This window comes from Solanum pennellii, chromosome 7 (assembly GCF_001406875.1).
Source record: "Solanum pennellii chromosome 7, SPENNV200".
NCBI lineage: Eukaryota > Viridiplantae > Streptophyta > Magnoliopsida > Solanales > Solanaceae > Solanum > Solanum pennellii.
Genome location: NC_028643.1, coordinates 51,067,545 through 51,089,299, shown reverse-complemented (window position 1 = coordinate 51,089,299; position 21,755 = coordinate 51,067,545). Strand labels below are relative to the sequence as shown.

General features: G+C 36.6%; 1 protein-coding gene and 1 pseudogene across 1 annotated transcript; both read right to left on the bottom strand.

Moving 5' to 3' along the window:
* Nucleotides 1-7,308: 7,308 nt before the first annotated feature.
* On the bottom strand, nt 7,309-13,780 carry LOC114078008 (annotated as a pseudogene).
* A 4,686-nt stretch (nt 13,781-18,466) lies between these two features.
* Nucleotides 18,467-19,381, bottom strand: LOC114078007. Its single transcript, XM_027918505.1, has one exon. It carries the CDS (start codon nt 19,379-19,381, stop codon nt 18,467-18,469), a length of 915 nt encoding a protein of 304 aa, XP_027774306.1.
* Nucleotides 19,382-21,755: the final 2,374 nt, after the last annotated feature.

Here is a 21,755-nt window from a genome sequence, read left to right as displayed (position 1 = left end):
GGAAATTCTGCAGAAAATTACTCTGCAGCAGTCACTGACGGATACAGCGACGGACCGTTGCGCCTGCGACGGACCGTTGCGCCTGCGACGGACCGTTGCTCCTGCGACGGACCGTTGTGCCTGCAACGGACCGTCGCATGAATCCGTCGTGCCAGGTACGTCTTTCTGTTATTTTCAAACTAGGGCATACACGACGGAACCCACGACGGGTCGTCAGAACTGCGATGGACCGTCGTCGGGGAATCGTCGCGTGATTAATGAGGCATACCCGACCCGACCCGGTTGGAGTTTATTATAAAGTTTCACCATTTAAACTCCCCAACCCCTCATTTCACCCCCATTCCTTCATTATTCCCCCCATTTCTCTCTCTTTTTCAACTTCCACAATCTATTCCTCTATCAACCACCGATCATTTCCCCCCCACAATTCCCCAAAGCCCTAAAAGTGTTAATCTACTAGTCGGAGCTGCTGCTGTGGGTGTCTGCCTGGCCACCGAGTACTTGTCCATTTGTTTTCTCCAATTCTAAGGTATGTGTCTCTAATTTCTACTCATTTATCTTGCATTTTTGTTTATTAGTTAGTATTAGCTTAGTTCTTAGTCATATGTTGTTTCTTATATACGATTCTATCTAACCTAGGTTAAAAATGTTAGACATATGTTGTTTCTTTGAATTGTTAGTTTCCTAGGTAGTTGGGTTAGACAAATGTAGGTCCAAAACACTACAAGTTTGATGTGGGTTCATCGGGGATGCATGGGTTAACCCCAGTTCTATCACTGATATACCGAACAAGACCCCGATGACGGACCGTCGTACCCACGACGGACCGTCGTAGGGTCCGTTCCAAAAGCCCTAGCACCCTGTCCCAACGGACACTTGTGACGGACCGTCGTCTTCACGACGGTCCGTCCTGCACAACCGTTCTGGTTGTCAGAGACCCTGTTTCTAAGGGTCTCTCATTTTTTCCCAAGTGTTCCCCAACGGACACATGTGACGGACCATCGTCTTCACGACGATCCGTCCTGCACAACCGTTATGGTTGTCAGAGACCCTGTTTCTAAGGGTATCTCACTTTTTCTAAGTGTCCTTCAACGGACACATGTGACGGACCGTCATACCCACGACGGTCCGTCCTGCATAACCGTCATGACGGTCAGAGACCCCTCTCCTAAGGGTCTCCATATTTTTTTAAGTGTCCTACAACGGACACCTACGACGGACCGTCGTACCTATGACGGTCCGTCCTGCACATACCGTCATGCTAGTCAAAGACTCTCCTTCAGGGTTCTCTATATATACATAGTCTAAGTAAAACACGACGGACCTCATGACGGTCCGTCATAGTCACGACGAGCTGTCACCAGGCCCGTCGTGTGTCACTGTCTCTATAGCAATGACCTACTATTTTTGATGATTTGTTTAGTATGGTTTTGCTTGTCTTGTTTTCCACTTCTCATACTAATATTGATCCTTTACAGGTACTATCTACTATGGCACCCAAGCAAGACCGAATCTACGCACGCGGGCGATCGAAGTCTGTCGCCCCGTCTGCCCGCATGGTCATTGGCTCGGATGATGAGCGTGACCCCGAGTATGTGCCCCCAGGCACTTCCACCCCTTCCCATGCTGCACGTGCTCCCAGAGCCACACCCAAAAAGGTGGTGTCCGGCGTAATCACTGTGTCCCAGTCTGATGAGGAGCGCACACTGACCGGCACACCCTCTGGCAGCCACACATGAAGAAGAAGCGTCTGGCTCCTTAGGAGTATCATGTTCCGAGGAAGCCTCCAGCTCTGCTGAGGTTTCCGCACCCGCCACCGCTGCAGCGTCGGCCTCGTCTGATGAGGCTGACAGTTCAGAATCTACATCAGGCTCACCAGCTCAGGTTCCCACCCCAGCCACTGACCAGCCCAACCGGTGGTGTGTCGACGGGCAATTTCATGTCTACTCCGACGCCAAGTTCCTGACTGATAAAGGAGTGATGACTCGAACACTCACCTTGGAGCGGCAGGTCCTTACAGGGAGCCTCCCGACGATGCCTGAGATCCACAATCTTTTCACCAGGCATAGCTTGGAGTGGACAGCACGTCCGTTGGGACGTTACAGTGAAGAAATGGTTCGAGAGTTCTACGCATCCTACGTAGCGACTCTCCGATCGCAGATAGATAGGCGGGCTGCCCCCGCTAAACAGGCCCCACTGGAGCAGGTCCGAGTACGGGACGTACAGGTTGACATTTCCCTGCCTGCCATCCGCCGGTTCCTATACGGCGAGGGCGTTGATGCTACTCGGACCCCCCTCACTGCCGAGTTTGACTACCGCTGGCAGATAGTTAAAGATGGCCAGTTCCTGCGCGAGCCATCACTGAGAGAGACCACCAAGAGGTGGATGGCCCTGCACCTGTCAGTTGATGGAGAGGGTGCCGACTGGGTGACTAAGCCAAAGGGGTCCATCAAGAAGGCCAACCTCACTTTCACGGCGAAGTTCTTATGGCTGCTTGTCCGTCACTGCCTTTCCCCCACAGCTGCTAATAATATCGTTACATGGGATCGAGCAGTGTTGATGGCGGCGATGATAGCCGGGTTTGAGGTGGACTTCGCGTGGCTTCTACAGGCAGTCATGCACGAGAGGGCATTCAAGGTCACTACTACTTACCCTTTCCCGTGCATGATCTTTGCACTCTGCAGGTCCGCAGGTGTGCCTATATGGCACGTAGATCAGCTAAAGACCCCGCAGGGCACTGTTGACGTCGGCCTCATCAGAGATGAGGCCAATGAGTTGGCTCCACNTACCTAGACTCATTTAGCTTTCTTGCTTCTACACACTTCTCTATCCCTCATCTTCTCCTCTTCGACCTTCTTCACATAAACCATTAACATGCATATGGCCAAGTCGCTTATCATCATCACAACCCTTCCCTCATTTCTTGATGCACAACCCAAGACAGCGACAACACAAACTCATTCTGCTCCTCATATCCTTAACCACTTTAGGAGCATAGCGGGACAGCTGGGTGAACTTCAACCCATACTCATGCACACTCAAAGAGTCATTTTTCAGTGTAAGGAACTATCGTACCTTAGCCTCTTTATATCTCAGTGGAAGAAATGCCCAAAGAAAGCCTCTTCAAAACAGGCCCAACTCGGATGTGGTGCATCTTCATCTTTGCCCTCGTTCCACAAATCGAACCAAGTCCTAGGCACATTTTTCAATTGATATTATCTAGCTCAACTCTTTCAACATAAATAACATAAATCACATCAAAAACCTTCTTCAGTTCTTCAATGAAAGTCTCTGAATCCTTAGTAGTGCTTGAACCAGTGAAACTGGGAGGATTCATCCTCAAAAATTCACGATCCTTGAACTGTCAGTCTCTTCTTGCGTAGCTCCCCTTTGTTGTTCAACTAGATTTTTCACCACTTGGCTTAATATCTTGATAGCCTCATAGAACTCCGTGTTGGTGACTTCCCTTTGAGGTTGCGCTTCAGGTGCATTGGGCAACTCTGGTTCTTCTACATTCCTCCTAGCTAGAAGACCTCTTGTTACTCTTCGTGGACTCATGGTTATCAGAAACACGCTCAAGAACGAATTAGGAGAAACTTTTAGAGATAAATTCTAACGTACAAAAAGGAATATGAAAGAAGCAGGGAATTCCTAAATGTTGTAGCCTCCTAATTATATATGTGGTGCGCTTCACACCGATAACTAGGACTCTACAGACACGGCTTCACAGACTCCGTAGGACTCTTGAACTCTGTTCTCTGATACCAAGATTTTCACGCTCCGAGCCAACACCTTGGACAATGTCGGTACTTAATGAGCATTGTTGACCTTGAGCGAACCTTGGCTTGACTTACTTAACTCAGTAGAAGACTTAACTCAATGACATAGTCTCATTCAATAGCTTAAAGAAAATAAGTTGGCTAAAATGGCACTTAACTCTCATAATAGAATATCTACAAAACAAATAGTGAGAGACTCAAACCTAATTTGTGAGACTATATATGAAGCCTCTATAATATTAAGATGGATGTTGGGACAGAACCTACAACATCCTATAAAAATAAAACCTAAAAGTAATAAATGTGTTTCCATAATGCAAGGAGGCTCACCACTGACTTCGAGTGCTCGGTTGGATCAATGAGGCATTAGATACTGCTGATCTCGGTTACTCCCATCTGAATCATGATATGATGCAGGCCAACTGTTATAGTTCATTGAATGTATGAGTATGTGAGTTGGAATGCTAACAACAACTTAAGCTTGAAAAAGAGTAAGAAGGAACACCTACCTTAGCTCTGCTCAACTCATGAATAACTTGACTTGATATAAAGGAGAAAAGCACATGCAATATATAAAAAAAGCTTGTAAAACAATGAAACACTGAGTTCGTTAAAGGCAATGCAATAAAAAAACTCAACTTAACTTATATATGAAGTAATATAGTTTCTGCGGGAGATTCGCTAACCTATGAGTGTAAGTGGTGATACAACATCTTACCAACGCTGCAAGAACTGTCCCATACTTCTCTGTCACATAGAAATATTAAACTTAGCGGATCCACTAGCTTACATGCTCATCTAAAAAGTATGACATGTTAATACTCATGATGGTTACATGGTTTTCATGGAGACTTGAGTTAATATGAACTCGCATCCCCACATCATTACTCAATACTACTCCCAAAATATACTTTAGTTCATGCTTTTAAAGCAACTTCTTTCTTTAGTTTGAGGTCATTACTCAATATTTAGCCCAAAGGCTCATTTGGAATTGGTGTTCCCTTTTCTTGCACAAATGTGAAAACATTTATAACTCTTAGGGAATATTTAGTTCCCTTATAACTTTTGAGAAATGAACTCAAATCTTTACTCTTTACGTTGCTTGAAACTTGAGTCTTAAGTAAACTCTTAGGAAATACTTAGTTCCATAATAATTTTGAGAAATGAACTCAAAATTTTACTCTTTAATTAGCTTGAAACTTGAGACTTAAAACAAAGTTAAAATATTTGACAAAGACTCTTAAACTTTAAGAAACTTTTGATTTGACTTACTTATTAACTTCTAAACTTAACTTTTCACTTCTTTGACTTTGATCCTAACTTTCCTTGAATTTGGTAATGGATTCAAGGTTCATGATATCCTGTTTATGGATGATTTCATGATATTTAGATGTACCTTAGAGTATTGGAAACAACTAAGAAACATGGGTACATCACTTAAGAACTAGAACGAAAGAGTGGGGAATGAATGGGGTGAATTAACATCCTTGGCGCTTTGAGAGGCATGGGGTGCAATGCCCCAAACTTCATAGGCCAAGTTGGGGTGCTCTGGCTGGTGCGACGCCCCAAGGGCTATGAATAGAGATTGTCTAGTGGATCTATGGGAGGCTCAGCATCCTAGGGCCCTACGGACCGACGTTTAGACATTTATCATTCATTTTTCATCTCTAAACCCTCTAAACTTCCATGGTTCTTTTCCCAAACGCTTAGCATCATAAGTACCCTTAATACCCAATATATTTGACTTGAAAAACAACTTGGAAACAAGAATCAAATCAACAGTAGGCATGTAACAACTCAACCAGCAAAAATTCGACAATGTTCTTCATGAACTTCTGTTTTTTATCATTCAACCAACTCAAAATTGATTAATTTAAACAAGTTGGTGTGTCGGTGAACTAACCCAACACGAAAAGATCTCACATACCTTGATATGGATCACCTCCGATGAATTCCACTCACGATGTGGCAATTTCTACCTGAATTGAGATGGAGGGAATGATGATGAACTATTCCAACACTGAAAGAACAAATATTCTTGGAGAAAATCAATGGGAACTTCAAAAACACTTGACCCTAGCCTTTTCTCCTAGTGGAGCCTTGTTCTAATTCTTATAAGTGTTAAAGAACATGAAAAAATGTTTTAACACTAATTATAATCTTAATTAGGTGAAGAAAAAAGTGGCTTAGGCTTAGAAGGGTGGGAGAAGTACAAATTACTCCTCTAAAAATGGTTGAGGTGCCTTTAAAAAAAAGGCTTCACTAAAATTAGCATATATCTTTACAATGAACTCGAAATGAAGTAAGCTTAGTGGTGTTGGAAAGAGGACTTGAAGACCTTACAGTTAAGAGGTAACGAGACACCTAATTCATTATGTGGTTAAATATATGATTGTTTTAAGCTGACCAAAGTAGAACATAGGTCAAAACTTAATTGGTTAGGACGCTTTCAACTCAAGTTTATGGTAGGGGATTCAGTAACCTTAATTGATATCCAAAATCATTCTCAAACTAATTAATTGACCTTAGAATCTAATAATACATAAGAATAACTTGATACGACCTTATACGTAATTCAAAAATGGTTTGGGTCTTAACTTAGAAATTTTCGAGGTCTTACTTTACTAGGGTCTACTTCTTGTCAGGTGCTATAGTGGTTGATTCCCTCTATGGCGACTCACATCAACCTAAATCAATTCAAATTTTACCAAATTGTCTCCTACCCCATTTTTTTAATTGGCAATGCATTTTCAAGAATTTGGGGTTTACGCATGAGGTGCCTCATGAATAACGACGAATCAACTCATGACAAATATGTAACAAAAGTGAGTATTTTATTTCATACAATAAGAAAATAACAAGTTATATATAATATTTTTAATATTAAATAAAGACGGAAATTTTAGTTTCGTCCTTGAATTTGGCGAGAATTATTAGTTTCATCCCCGAACTATTGATAGCACTAAAAACAACTATCTACTTGACTAACTATGTTTCAAGAACTCCTTTTATGTCATGTAATATACCTATATATATGTCATATCAATAGAAAATTTTATGTACATGTGCGTTAATAACGCATTTCTCTGTATGACATGAGAGGAGTGTATTTCAGTTCAATTAGTCAAGTAGAAGGGAGTTTTAAAGATTGTCAATAATTCCATGGCGAAATTGATAATTCATGCAAAATTCAAAAGTGTTCTAGTAGATCTAACAAATAGGGTTGGTGAGATAAGCCTTAAACAAATAAAAAAAGAATATTATAAATAACAGATCATAGAACTTTACTTTCAGACACACAGTATTGTTCCTTTCCCTACCTTATTTACCATTCCTAATTACCAGTGAGTAATTTTTGAGAATCTTATAAACGGTAAATGTATATAATAAATAATAAAATAAACTAATAAGATTATCTCATTTTGAATAGCTCAAAAGAAATTCACTACTTTTACATAAACACATAACAATCTCTATGAAAACTACAATTCAGTACTAGCTATTTCATTGAGATGATCTATTGAGTGATTTAGTACTCAGTATGATCATGTAAAATCTCATTAGAGAAAGCCTTGAAATTCACATTTGATAAACCATTTTACTTCATAGCATGCTTAAACAAATCACTCAATTTTATGGAATTCTTTCTCAATTTTTCCCCTTCCTCACCAAATTCCGCCGCGACTTTTATACCTCTTAAACTCATTTCTTTCCGCCATACAACCTTCACCAGCATTAACTTTGAATCCATTCTTCGAAACACCTTCAACGAGCATTGCATTATATGTTTGGTCATTCTAGGTAGGACAGACCAGAACGGGCACCCCAAAAGCTATATCTCCAAAGTCAAATCCCACAAACAATGAGTCAGAAAATAATCAAGAGAAGGGTGTTTCAGAAATTCAATGTGAAAGTATACCCTCACTATTTTCCCCTTGTTTTATGGTTCATCTTTAAAACTCGACTTTTCTTTGGCTTTTCATCCGTTCTTCCTTCCCTTGTCACCCACAAAATTGTCCTCCCACATTTCAACATCCTCGAAAATTCCTCCATCAATTAACTTGATATCTCATAAAACTATCAAATGTTATGTAAATAACTAATTCATTAATCATTAAATCAAATAAATACTTATTATATTTTAATAATCTCTATCATATTGACTCCAAAAAAATTAGCTTCAAGAAAAATTGAAGGAATTGAAGACCCAATTCCCACAATAGCCACATTATTTCAAATCCTCAAAGCATCAAATTCCAAATCATCGAAAGTGTTCACAAGAATTCTTGAATTTTCTTCACTATTTAATAACTCAATTTGCCTATTCTAGACTCCACTGCTCAATTGTTACTCACCACATCATCAAACACAAAAGAAGGAAACTCAGTGGTGACAGTCTTGGTAACTCTATCATTTTATTATTAGAACTACAATTCTTAAAATAATAAGAATAATCAGCAAATCTAGAATTATAATAAATATAAAAACAATGGTTAGTTGGATCTAAAATATTGTAGATGGATATTAAGTATTTGGGCCATGAAACCAGATCAATCAATTAAATAGCGTAGATATCATGTGAAAAGGAGAATATTCTTTGCGATACATTTTCAATCAAATGTGGGTGTCAGAACCCAATGTGTAAGGATAAAGACCCATTTGTTGCATTGTTCATCAACCCCACCAAATCGCCCGCAGGAATGGTTGGACCAGGGGAAGTGATATACCGTGGTTTCACGGTATTATTAATACTTTTTCCTTAAGTTTAGTGTATCCAAAAGCCTTTTTGTGCTAATTTTTATATAAGTTTCTGTTTATTTTGCAGGAAATATGTCCAAAGCTGAATGCCGAGATTTTGAGCGAAGAAATGCAGAAGAGACCACCTACGGAGCTTATGACGGTCCGTCGTGCTTGTGACGGTCCGTAGGTGGCAGCGTAGTGCAGCTGCTGAAAGAAGATGCGGAAGTCTTACCAAGTGTGGGGTTACGAAGCTTGTGACAGTCCGTCGTGTCTATGACGGTCCGTCCTTCAGGTTCATCATGAAGTTCATAGAAGTGATCCCAGTACCCATATTCCAAGAGTTGAAGTGTTTTGAAACGAAGGCCCTCGACGGACCGTTGTGCCTATGACGGTCCGTCATACTTGCCGTCGAGGGTAGTAAAGAAGAGCAGCGGAAGAAATTGTATAAGTATGGGACGACGGAGTCCATGACGGTCCGTCGTGACCACGACAATCCGTCGCGAGGTCCNAGGGTAGTAAAGAAGAGCAGCGGAAGAAATTGTATAAGTATCGGACGATGGAGTCCATGATGGTCCGTCGTGACCACGACGATCCGTCGCGAGGTCCGTCGTCCCAGCCGCGTTTTGGCAGATTTCCAACAAATAGAGTCCTTGTTTAATTAGGTTTCTATTTTTTATAAATAGTTCGAAAAACCTCGTTTTTGAGGTTAGACTCTTAGACTGTTAGACTCTGTTAGGTTTGACATCATATTATTAGACTCTTTGTATTAGTGTTAGACTTTTGATTACCATTGATTGTTGGTGATTTGTGGTGATTAATCAAGCAAACTTTTGGATTTTACTCTTTCTCATTGAAGTAAGTACATGAATTCTTATTTAATATATTTGAATATTGTGTTTATGGCTATGAGTAACTAAACTCCATAACTAGGGTTGTGGGAACCATAGGCAAATAATGAGATAAACCCTAGCTAAAATAACAATTCTAGAAAAGTGTCTTGCATGTATTAATAATTCTTTCGCTTAAAAGTCTTTTTAACGGATGATCAACGTTAGAACTCGCCTTAATGCTACTTGCCGGACCAAGGAGGTAGATAATAGGAAAAGAATTATTAACATAGATTTAGTGTATACTATCTAATAGGCTAGTATTGATTGGTACGAGGTAATAACTTAGTCAAATATCGAATACGATGCTTAATATGAGGTAAAGATAAGGGTTAGGAAAGCAACACACGTAGCCGGACCAAGGTGCGGAGTGAGATTTTCTAGATGCCGGACCAAGGATTTAGAAATACATAACTTATCACTTTGCATGCAAGATACTAGGAAAGAATTGTTATAGTTAGAAGTATCAAGTTATGAACCTGTGGGGAACACATAAACCCTAGTTACTTTGATAAATTGATTAAAATCCAACATTCAAAGCTGTTAAGTGTCTCTTTCAATTGCGTTAGTTATTTTCATTCATTTAGAAATAGAATCCCCCCTTTTATTGTTTTTACTTTCCAAGGAAGTCATTGACCAAACAATAGTAATAACAGGTTGAAGTCTAGACTATTTTCCTCGTGGGAACGATCCCAACCTCACTAGTTGGGTTATTTACTTGACACGACAGCTTTACTTCTTATTTGAGAAGTAAGTTTGAGCGTATCAGGAAGCGACGATGAAGACGATACTCGTTGTGAATTGTGTAATTGTGATTTAGAACTAGATTATCTAGTTAAATTTCTGTCTCATACCACTGTATGGATTAATTAAATATGTGGCAACATATGTACATAAATTTATGGTGAAAAATGTTGTCTTTTGTCTTTTGTACTTATTTTCGAATATTTTTTTTGTAAAATATGTTTTTAAAACTATTCTGACTTTGACCATTCTTGAAATTCATCTGTGGAAAAACTCCTTCAATTACATCAACCGTCTTCATTAATGACAAGTCGTCATTTTTTATCCTTTTTTTAAAAAAATTAAGTACTTGCAACTTTTCACATTCTTCAGAAGTGCCTCATCGTATTCATTACATTGGAAAATATTATTATATATATATAATAAGAAAAAAACATAGGTCTTTTCATATAATTTTCTCCAAGGTGGGAAGGAAGAATAAGAAATCTTCAAAAATGACACTGAGAAAAAAAAACTACATTGAATCCCTTCCGAGGGAACTAGTAATTGTTATCATTGCAAGGGTTGCTTCCTACTCCATCAAAGATCTAATGAGGGTTGAATTAAGGTATATATGTATTAATAAATTTTTGTTCTTTAATTCGATTTTCTGACCATTTGAATTGATTTCTCAGTTCTAGGCTCCTAAATGAAGTCTCTAATGAACCTTCTATATAGCGGAAGGTGAATTTGTGCAACATTCTAGTGTTTATATGGTCGCCTTCATTTTATTGAAGATGCACTTCTTTCATGGAAAAGTGTAGCGAATCGGGAATTTAGAAGCCTTATACATAAAAGACGTGGTAATTTAAATGTTTTTCGTACGATATTCATGTTTTTATCAATATATTTTGCATTTTAAATGTGTTATTTCTTCTTTAGTATAAGTGTTTGAAGCGTAGCAATATTAAGGGATTGGGAATGCTTAAGCGAGCAGCAGACAGTGACGACAGTGGAGTAGAGTATGTGCTTGCCATAATTTCAATCTTTAAAGGCGGTGAATCCATGTGAGAAGGCACAAGTTTCATTGCTAACATGATTATACCATGGATCAGAAGATGGCCAGTATTTCCAATGTAATTTACATGGAAAGTTGTCAGAGGAACCTTATAATATTGGAAAAAGACCAATTTGTTACCTGCTCATCAATTCTCTTTCACCCCACATCGTTGTAACTTATGTTGTTATGATTTAGAATTAGATGAAGTAGTTAAATTTATGGGGTACTTCCTAAATTAATAAAATTTGATTGAAGTTGATATTTTTCCATTTCTAAATTGTTCAATTCGTTGATTATCCCCTTCTTGATGTTTCATATGTATTAACATATGCAGCTTCTGTTGAAAATATTGCAACAAACTTAACATATGTGGCAACATATGTTTATCATAAAATGGGTCTTTTGGGGTTAATTCAATTAAATTATAACCTAATTCGATAGCCACTAATATATATTCATACAACATGTCTAAGAAACAATTTATGGTCAAATACAACTACCATTATTCGATTCTATGAATTATATTTAGAAAGATTATCCTCTCACTAGTTCATCATACAATGACTAAGTAAATCTATATGATAGTTATATAACACCTTTTTAAATCATTGTTCCAAGTGTTACACATATTTTTATTGCTTAATTATGGTCTAAAGTAATAAAATTTGGTCCAACTTCACATTTTTCCATCCCAAAATTGCTCAATTCGTCGATTAGCCCTTTCTTGATGTTTCACATGTGCCAACATATGCAGGTTATGTTGACAAAATTGCAACAGACCTAACATATGTGGCAAAATATAAATATCATAAAATGGGTCCTTTTGGGGTTAATTAAATTAAATTGTAACCTAATTCGATATGTAACACTAATATATTGTCCTACAACATGTCTAAGTAATAAATTATGGTCCAATACAACTAGCTTCATTCGATTCTATCAATTATATTTAGAAAGACTATCATCTCTCTAGTTCATCATACAATGACCAAGTAAATACATATGATAGTTATATAACATCCTTTTAAATTGTTGTTCCAAGTGTTATACCATATTTTTATTGCTTAACTATGGTCTAAAGTAATAAATTTGGTCCAACTTGATATTTTTTTCGTTCCTAAATCGCTCAATTCGTCGATTAGTCCCTTGTTGATGTTTCATCTATGCCAACATATGCAATGTTGACAAAATTGCAGCAGGCCTGACATATATGGGAACATATGAATATAACATAAGTACTTTATAAAACTGTTCCAATCATAGACAAGCCCAATCTGTAAAACTAAAACTAAAACTGGCTCAATCGATCAATTATTTCATTTCTAGAAGGGATATATATATATATATATATATATATATATATATATATATATAGGTTTTCATTTTCATTTCAAGAATAGAGTTTTTAATTTGTTCTTCCTTGCCGGTTCGGTCTTAGCGCTCTCTCTCTCTCTCTCTCTCTCTCTCTCTCTGATACGACCTCTCTCTTCGCGTGGTCTCAGATCTCTCGAGTACATGAGATGTAATGATGTTATTTTATTTAATTAGTCTTTAATCTATCACTCTCTTCTATTCTTTGTTTTAACACGCAACTAATTTAATTGACCTTTGGTTAAATCAAATTTTGGGACTTTCCCGTATCTTTAAACCAATTAAATCATTAATTTCGAACATTACTGATTAGGTAAGAATGTGGTTCTTTGAAATATATATCTAATGAATGATCTTTTTGTTTTTGTTACTTTTGATATGATGTCAAATGCAACACTAAATCGAACTTGTAATGATGAAAATGATATCATGTCGGTGATTCTATCATTGGGATCATAGTATTCCGAGTATATATATATATACATACATACATACATACATACATATATATATATATATATATATATATATATATATATGTATGTATATATATAATGCATGAGGTTAAGGATTTCATCAATATACTGAAATAAAGAATAATGTTAAAGAGTAAATAAGAGTAGTCATTGAAAAGATAAAACAAACGTGCATTATAAATTAAAGGATTATCCAGTCTTCCCACCAAACTTTTATGCTTGTCATGTTCCTAAAATCTTGTCCTGTAAAAACATGCATGTCGTATTGTATTTAAATATCCTTTGCACTCGTTAGACTCAACACTTTAGTTCTTTATGCTACAGTCACACACTTATAAATATTCAAATTTTTGAACTCTTTCACTTCCTCTATTACAGCTATTGGCAATTTCCCAAACATCTTCTTCTTTAGATTTGTATTGCCTTGGCAAAGGATTTTTTCTTCCTCTTGGCCTGTGGAGTATATGGATGTCGAACATTCTCTGATAAAATGTAATGTTCTTGACCACCCTCTTGTTTTTAAATTTATTGACATCTTGACTCAATATTTGATGATACATGATAGAATTTTCATATTCTTTCTTGCATTTTGTCACAGAGAAAGCCACACATTCTGCAAGAGGTAGCCCCTTGATCTTGTCCAACACCAACACTAGCATCAGCACAATCATCAATTCTGTCAAAAACAACAAATTCATTAACAACTTTGTCACTTTTGATGGTTGGTGCTCTTGCAAATTTCATTTTAACTTTATCCACAACAAGATCAAATAAGGTTTCAACCAACCCTAGAGTAATTAGATAGGACATTTGCAATTTGTTTTTTGTTGGGACAAGCCATGGATGCACAACCTAAAATTATAAAAATGAGTTATCCGTTAGAATATTTGGGCCATATATTGCTACAGATATGTCATATGTCGCTACAGATGGGTGATATGTTGTCACATATGTGTCATATGTTTCTATAGACGTGTGATGGGTTGACATATATGGGAATCTATAGCAACATTTGTGTCATATATTGCTACAGATGTGTGATAGGTTGACACACATGGACATGTATGTCACATGTTGCAACAAATGAATCATCTGTAGCAATTTAAGAGTCATTTGTAGTAATATAAGAGTGTAAGCAAGAGGGTTAGAAACATTTGGAATATGCCCATCTTTGATAGATTTTGTTTTTTATCTCAACTATCTCAATATCCTTGGAGATGAGATTTGTTCTTCTGCAATTACTTGATGGGTCAAATGAGGAATGACTTCAGATGCCTAAGCCTATAAAAAAGTAAAACATATCACAAAATAAATCTTTGTTGTAAAATCAAGATTATAAGAAGAAGACAAGAGAAGTAGATGTAGGAGAAGACTTTCTTCTTATTCAAGTATATGTAAATTTCATATCTATCTATTACAATACTGAATGAACAACCCTATTTATAAAGTGAGAAATCACTCCAAAGGTCACCATATTAAGTATCATAATAAATAGATACATTCTTATCCAAAAAGGTTCATGTAACCTAGTGAATATGAATGGTTGTTCATGTACTAACTTTATGGACTATCCACTTATTCAATAGATTTATAACACTCCCCCTTGGATGTCCATAGATATTGTGCCTCGTTAAAACCTTAATAGAAAAAAAATTGTGGGAAAAAATTCTAATGAATGAAAAAGAGTACACATATCTTTTGATACGCATTATTTGGTGCCTCATTAAAAACCTTTCTAGGAAAACCCAGTGGGATAAAACCTAGACTAAGGAAAAAAGAGTACAGTGCTTATTTTACTCCCCCTGATAAAAACCACGATTCAGATGGTTAAGTTTCCGCATTCCAATTTTGTGAACCATCTTCTCAAGAGTTGAGGCCGGTAAAGATTTGGTAAATAAATCTGCTGGATTATCACTCGAACGAATTTGTCGCACATCAATATCACCATTCTTCTGGAGATCATATGTGAAGAATAATTTTGGTGAAATATGTTTCGTTCTATCTCCTTTTATAAAGATTCCTTTTAATTAAGTTATGCATGCAGCATTGTCTTCAAAGGGTATTGTGGGTATCTTGATGTCACACTTCAAACCACATCTTTCTTTGATAGAATTTATTACTGATCTTAACCATACACATTCTATACTAGCTTCATGAATGGATATTATCTCAGCATGATTTGAAGAAGTAGCGACAATAGACTGCTTTGTAGATCGTCATGATATAGCAGTACCTCCGTATGTGAACAGATAGCCTGTTTGTGATCGAGCTTTATGTGGGTCAGATAAATAACCTGCATCTGCATGACCAACAAGATCTGCATATCTTTGTTAGTATAAAACAGACCCATATCACTAGTTCCCCTTAGATATTGCAATATATGTTTAACTCCATTCCAGTGTCTTTGTGTAGGGGAAGAACTATATCTTGCTAACAAATTAATAGAAAATGCTATGTCAGGTCTCGTAACATTAGCAAGATACATAAGTGCCCCAATTGCACTAAGATAAGGTACTTATGGACCAAGAGGTTCCTCATTCTCTTCTTGAGGTCGGAATGGATCCTTACTCACTTCAAGTGATCAGACAACCATTAAAGTACTTAATGGATGTGCTTTGTCCATGTAAAATCGTTTCAAGATTTTCTCAGTATAGGTAGATTGATGGATGAAGACCCCGTCTACTAAATATTCTATTTGTAGTCCAAGACAAATTTTTGTCTTACCAAGGTCTTTCATCTCAAATTCTTTCTTTAGATATTCAATTGCCTTTTGAACCTCTTCTGGAGTTCCAATGAGATTAATGTCATCAACATAAACAGCAAGAATAACAAACCCCAATGTTATTTTCTTAATAAATATACAAGGACAAATGACATCGTTTATATAACCTTGTTTTATCAAGTACTCACTGAGGCGATTATACCACATGCGCCCTGATTGTTTTAAGCTATATAATGACTTTTGTAATCTGATTGAATACTTTCCCGAGATGTTGAACTACATGCTTCAGGCATTTTATGTCCTTCCGAAACTTTCATATAAATTTAATTATCAAGTGAACCGTAATGGTAAGTTGTAACCACATCCATTAGATGAATTTCAAGATTTTCATATACAGCTAAATCAATGAGATATCGAAAAGTTATTGCATCCATAACAGGTGAATATGTTTCTTCATAGTCAACACCGGGTCGTTGAGAGAATCCTTGTGCAACAAGGCGTGCCTTGTATCTTACAATCTCATATCTCTCATTTCTTTTTCGTACAAAGACCCATTTATAGCCAATTGGTTTAACATCACTAGGTGTTTGGACTACTGGTCCAAAAACCTCACGCTTAGCAAGTGAATTTAATTCTGATTGAATTGCTTCTTGCCATTTTGGCCAATCACGTCTTTGTTGACATTCTTCGACAAATAAAGGTTCAAGATCCTCATTTCCTTGCATAATGTTAAGTGCAACATCATATGCGAAAACATTTTCCACTATGATTTTGATCGATCTAATCTTATCCCATCACCTGTAGAACTTATTGAGAGTTTTTCATTTACTTCAGTCTCGGGTTCACTGATCTCTTCAGGAATATCAGGATTAATCAGATCTTGAATTTCTTCGTGAAATTCTTTTGTAGTGTCATTTTTTGTACTTCTTTTTCTAGGATTTTTATCTTTTGAACCCAATGGTCTACCACGCTTCAGGCGTATTTGTGATTCAGAAGCTATGACACTTGTAGATGGTCCTTTTGGGACGTCGATTCGGTAGACACATTTACTTCAGGAATATGTGACTTTGTTATCCTTTTTGAATCAGTAAATGCGTCTGGCATTTGATTTGCTATGTTTTGCAAATGGATGATCTTCTGGACCTCTTGTTCACACACAGGAGAGCGTGGATCAAAATGAGATAATGATGAAACTTTCTATGCAATTTCACTTTTAAGTTTGTTTTCCTCTCCCCCTAATTGCGGAAAATTTGTTTCATCAAATCGACAATCTGCAAATCTTGCAGTGAATAAATCTCCCGCCAATGGCTCAAGGTAGCGAATTATTGAGGGTGAATCAAACCCAACATATATGCCTAACCTTCTTTGAGGGTCCATCTTGGTGCGCTGAGGTGGTGCTACAGGCACATATAAAGCATATACAAAAATTTGAAGATGAGCAATATTTGGTTCATGGCCAAATACCAATTGTGATGGGGAGTATTTATTATAATGAGTCGGTCTGAGACGAACAAGTGATGTTGCATGTAAGATAGCATGACCCCAAATAGTTGTAGGCAACTCACTTTTCATAAGTAGAGGTCTTGCTATCAATTCTAAGCGCTTAATAAATGACTCAGCAAGGTCAATTTGAGTAGGAACATGAGCTACAGAATGTTCAACTTTTATCCCTACCGATACGCAATAAGCATCAAAAGCTTGGGATGTGAATTCGCCAGCATTATCAAGGCAAACTGCCTTAATGGGATAATCTGGAAATTGCGCTCTTAATCGTATAATTTTGCAAACGCCAGGTTGCGAGATGATAAGAGGCACACATGAGACCATCTTGAAGATGCGTCTATTAGGACCATAAAATATCTAAACGACCCACTAGATTGGTGAATAGGTCCACAAATATCCCCATGTATTCGTTCCAAAAATTGAGGGGATTCAATGTTAACCTTCATTGGTGATGGCCTAGTAATCAATTTGCCTTGGCAGCAAGCAGCACATGAAAACTCATCATTTGTAAGAATCTTCATGTTCTTTAATGGATGTCAATTTGAGTTTTCAATGATTCGTCTCATCATTATTGATCCAAGATGACCTATTTGGTCATGCCAAAGCACAAAAGTCTTTAAGTCAGTAAACTTCTGGTTTACGATAGAGTTTGCTTTAATAGTACTTATTTTTGCATAATACAGGCCAGAAGATAAAGATCATAATTTCTCCAACACATATTTCTGGTCTGAGACAATCTTGGTAATACCAAGGTATTCAACATTTATTTCATTTATTGTCTCAACATGATATCCATTTCGGCGAATACCTTTAAAACTTAACAGGTTTCTTGGGGATTTAGAAGAGAACAAAGCATCTTCAATGACAAGTTTTCTCCCCTTAGGCAGAAATATAGTAGCTCTTCCGGAGCCTTCTATTAAGTTTGAATTACCAGAAATTGTACTAACATTTGTTTTTCTTCTAAACAAGTAGGAGAAGTGTTTCTCATCTTTGAATATGGTGTGCGTTGTTCCACTATCAATTACACAAATATCTTCATGATTGATCATTGAGGTATCCATATACTCTTCAAGATAAAAGATATAAAAGAAATAAATATTGTAATATTATTACTAAACAAAAATATTACACAACGTTTTAGTTATTTACAAGTCTAGAAAAACATATTCATACTAGTTCATATAAACAACGAAAATTAAATATATTTACGTTATCACAGACCCATCACCTATCAGGTGATCTATCTTTCCTTCGGGATTCTCAAAGAAATCCGCTACATCTAGATGCATGGGTTCAACAGTATCTTCCGTGATAAAGTTGGCTTCTGCGTTATTTTTCACCTCCTTCAGGGAAGCTTGATATAACTCAACCAGGTGCCTTGGCGTACGACAGGTACGTAACCAATGTCCTTTTCCTCCACATCGATAACATTTGTTGTCTGAATTTTTCTTCTGCACTACGTCATGTTTTTCATTCTGCTTTTTACACTGCTGGTGTTGAATGTTATTATTTAGTGCAAGACGATCACCACGATTGAAATTTCTTCCTCGACCACGACCACGGCCACGACTGGGGCCACGACCTTTTTCACGTCTAGATTGGTGAAAATTTGCCGTATTTACTTCAGGAAATGACATAGAACCAGTAGGTCGACTTTCATGGTTTTTCATCAGTAAATCATTATGTTGTTCAGCAACAAGGAGATGTGAGATTAATTCGGAATACTTTTTAAATCCCATTTCTCGGTATTGCTGCTGCAGAAGCATACTCGAGGCAGGGAAAGTGGAAAACGTTTTTTCCAGCATATCATGGTCAGTGATATTTTCTCCACATAATTTTAATTGTGAGATAATTTTAAACATGGAAGAGTTATACTCACTGATAGATTTAAAATCTTGAAGTCTCAAGTGGATCAAGTCATAACGTGCCTGTGGAAGGACGACCAACTTCAGGTGGTCATATCTATCTTTTAAATTGTTCCACAACACCAGAGGATCCTTAACAGTGAGATATTCCATTTTCAAACCCTCATCAAGGTGATGATGGAGAAATATCATTGCCTTAGCACAGTTTTGATTCGATGCTTGATTATTTTCTTGGATGGTGTCTGTTAGACCCATCGCATCAAGATGAATTTTTGCATCGAGTGCCCATGATAGATAGATTTTTCCCGATATGTATAGAGCAAGAAATTCAAGTTAAGAAAAATTAGACATTATTTTAAAAAAAAAAGAAATTCATACCTCCGAGGCTTTTAAAGTCTTTACTTGAACTGGCAGAGACTCGTGCTGATAACGTGTTGTAAAATCAAGATTATAAGAATAAGACAAGAGAAGTAGATGTTAGAGAAAATGTTAGAGAAGACTTTCTTCTTATTCAAGTATTTGTAAATTTCATATCTATCTATTACAATAGTGAATGAACAACCCTATTTATAGAGTGAGAAATCACTTCAAAGGTCACCATATTAAGTATCATAATAAATAGATACATTCTTATCCAAAAAGGTTCAGGTAACCTAGTGAATATGAATGGTTGTTCATGTACTAACTTTATGGATTATCCACTTATTCAATAGATTTATAACAATCTTGAATTTTTCAATATAAATATAAAAATATTAAGAACATTTAGCTTTACCATGAAAGTTCATGGAAAGTCAAACATGTTACTGGTCTTTGCTCCTAAAGGTTTTAACAAGTATTTGAGAGTTAATTCAAAGCTCTCATGTCCCCAAGGATAGTTGTTGAAAGCCTCAATATCCTGACAGAAATTCACCCATTTAAGTAGTATATTGTTGTAGAGATCTTTCGCCAAAAGTATATTATATATAAATCATAGTAATCACAATGACTTCTTGTGCATCCTTGGTGTATCCTCATTTTCCAACAAATATATTAAGTTAGAATTATCGAAGCTTTTTCCAACTAGGGACATCAAGTCCTGCTCCTCAGTTGACCGTGATTGTTGTCTTGCTTCTTCTTTTTTACTCTTTTATTTCTTCTATGTGGTTTTTTTTTTACAATGTATTCAGGGACGGGCTCAAGAGAAGGATAAAATTTGAACCCTAAAGAAGACTGACATGCCACAATAGTTAATTAAAATATCATCCTCCTTTTCGGGATTTTGAAAAATGAACCTTTTTTTTAAAGTTCATAAACCGTGGTCATTTAAAAACGTGAAGTTGTATCATCGGGTAAATTAAGAAAATGACTGAAACAACTATTTCTAAAAAATCCTTCAATTGATTTCTCTTAAGGATAGCCCTGAAGTTATTGAAAGGTTTTCATGACTGACCTAATATTGCTATCAACATTAGCGTTAGCCTGCAGATGCAGAGGAAAAGTGTATGCATTGATAATTTTAATCACATCATCATCCTCAACTTCATTTCTTTCATTTTATTCTTCATGCACAACTACTTCTCTATTTTTTCCTCCTTCTTCCTCAACTACTTCTAGATTTTTTCCTTGTTCTTCCTCAACTTTGGTTTGTTTTCCCTCTTCTTGCTCAACTATATCTTTATTTTCTTCGTTATCTTCCTCCTCAACTTCTTATGCTCTTTCTCCATCATTAACAACATCATTTTTTTTCTCTTTCTTCATATTCTTTTTGAGAAAATTTTGCTTTTACTTAAGAAGAAGAAACTGCTTCAGATGCAAGTTTTTCTAAAAGTGTGGTACTTTCATTCTTCTTCCTAGGAACTTTAGTCCTAGCCTTTTTCTGGATCTTTGTTGTGTCAGTTGTATCAATTTTTATTTTGATAGGAGTCATTATATTTGTATCTGCAACCACAAAAATAAAATATTTGAATGTCACACATGAGCTACTAGTGAAGTTTAGCTTTCTGAAATACACAACACAATATACAACAACACAAACAACAAATACGATTCAATGTCACACATGAACCAACAAACAAATCACAAAACCCTCCCTAAACCCTATCCAACGAACTACAAATGTAATTTTTTGAAATCAGAAAATGTTTCAAAAAAGAATAACTACCCAACTAAAAAAGTGATAAAACCACTAAAACAGGGCAAACAAGTAAGCATTTCAAACCCTGATTTAATATTACCTGAGAAGACATCAACGATAAATTAAAAATGATGAGGACAACGACGTTTTGTTGTAGAAGAGGATCACAACAGACTACCACTAATGTTTTAGAAGATATCGCAAGAATAATGATATGTGAACGAAGGAATAATGGAACGAGAGGAGGAGAAAAAAATAAAACAAGAGAAAAGAAAAATTGATATTAGTAAAAATAAATAAAATTTGAAATATAAAACGACTTTTATAGATGTCACGACCCAAAACCGAGCCGCGACTGGCACCCACATTTACCCTCCTATGTGAGCGAACCAACCAATCTAAACCTTAACATTTCAATTTAATATCAACATAAAGCAATGCGGAAGACTTAAACTCATTAATAAAAGACAATTCAATAACTTCTAAAATTCAACATCTATTATTTCCCCAAAA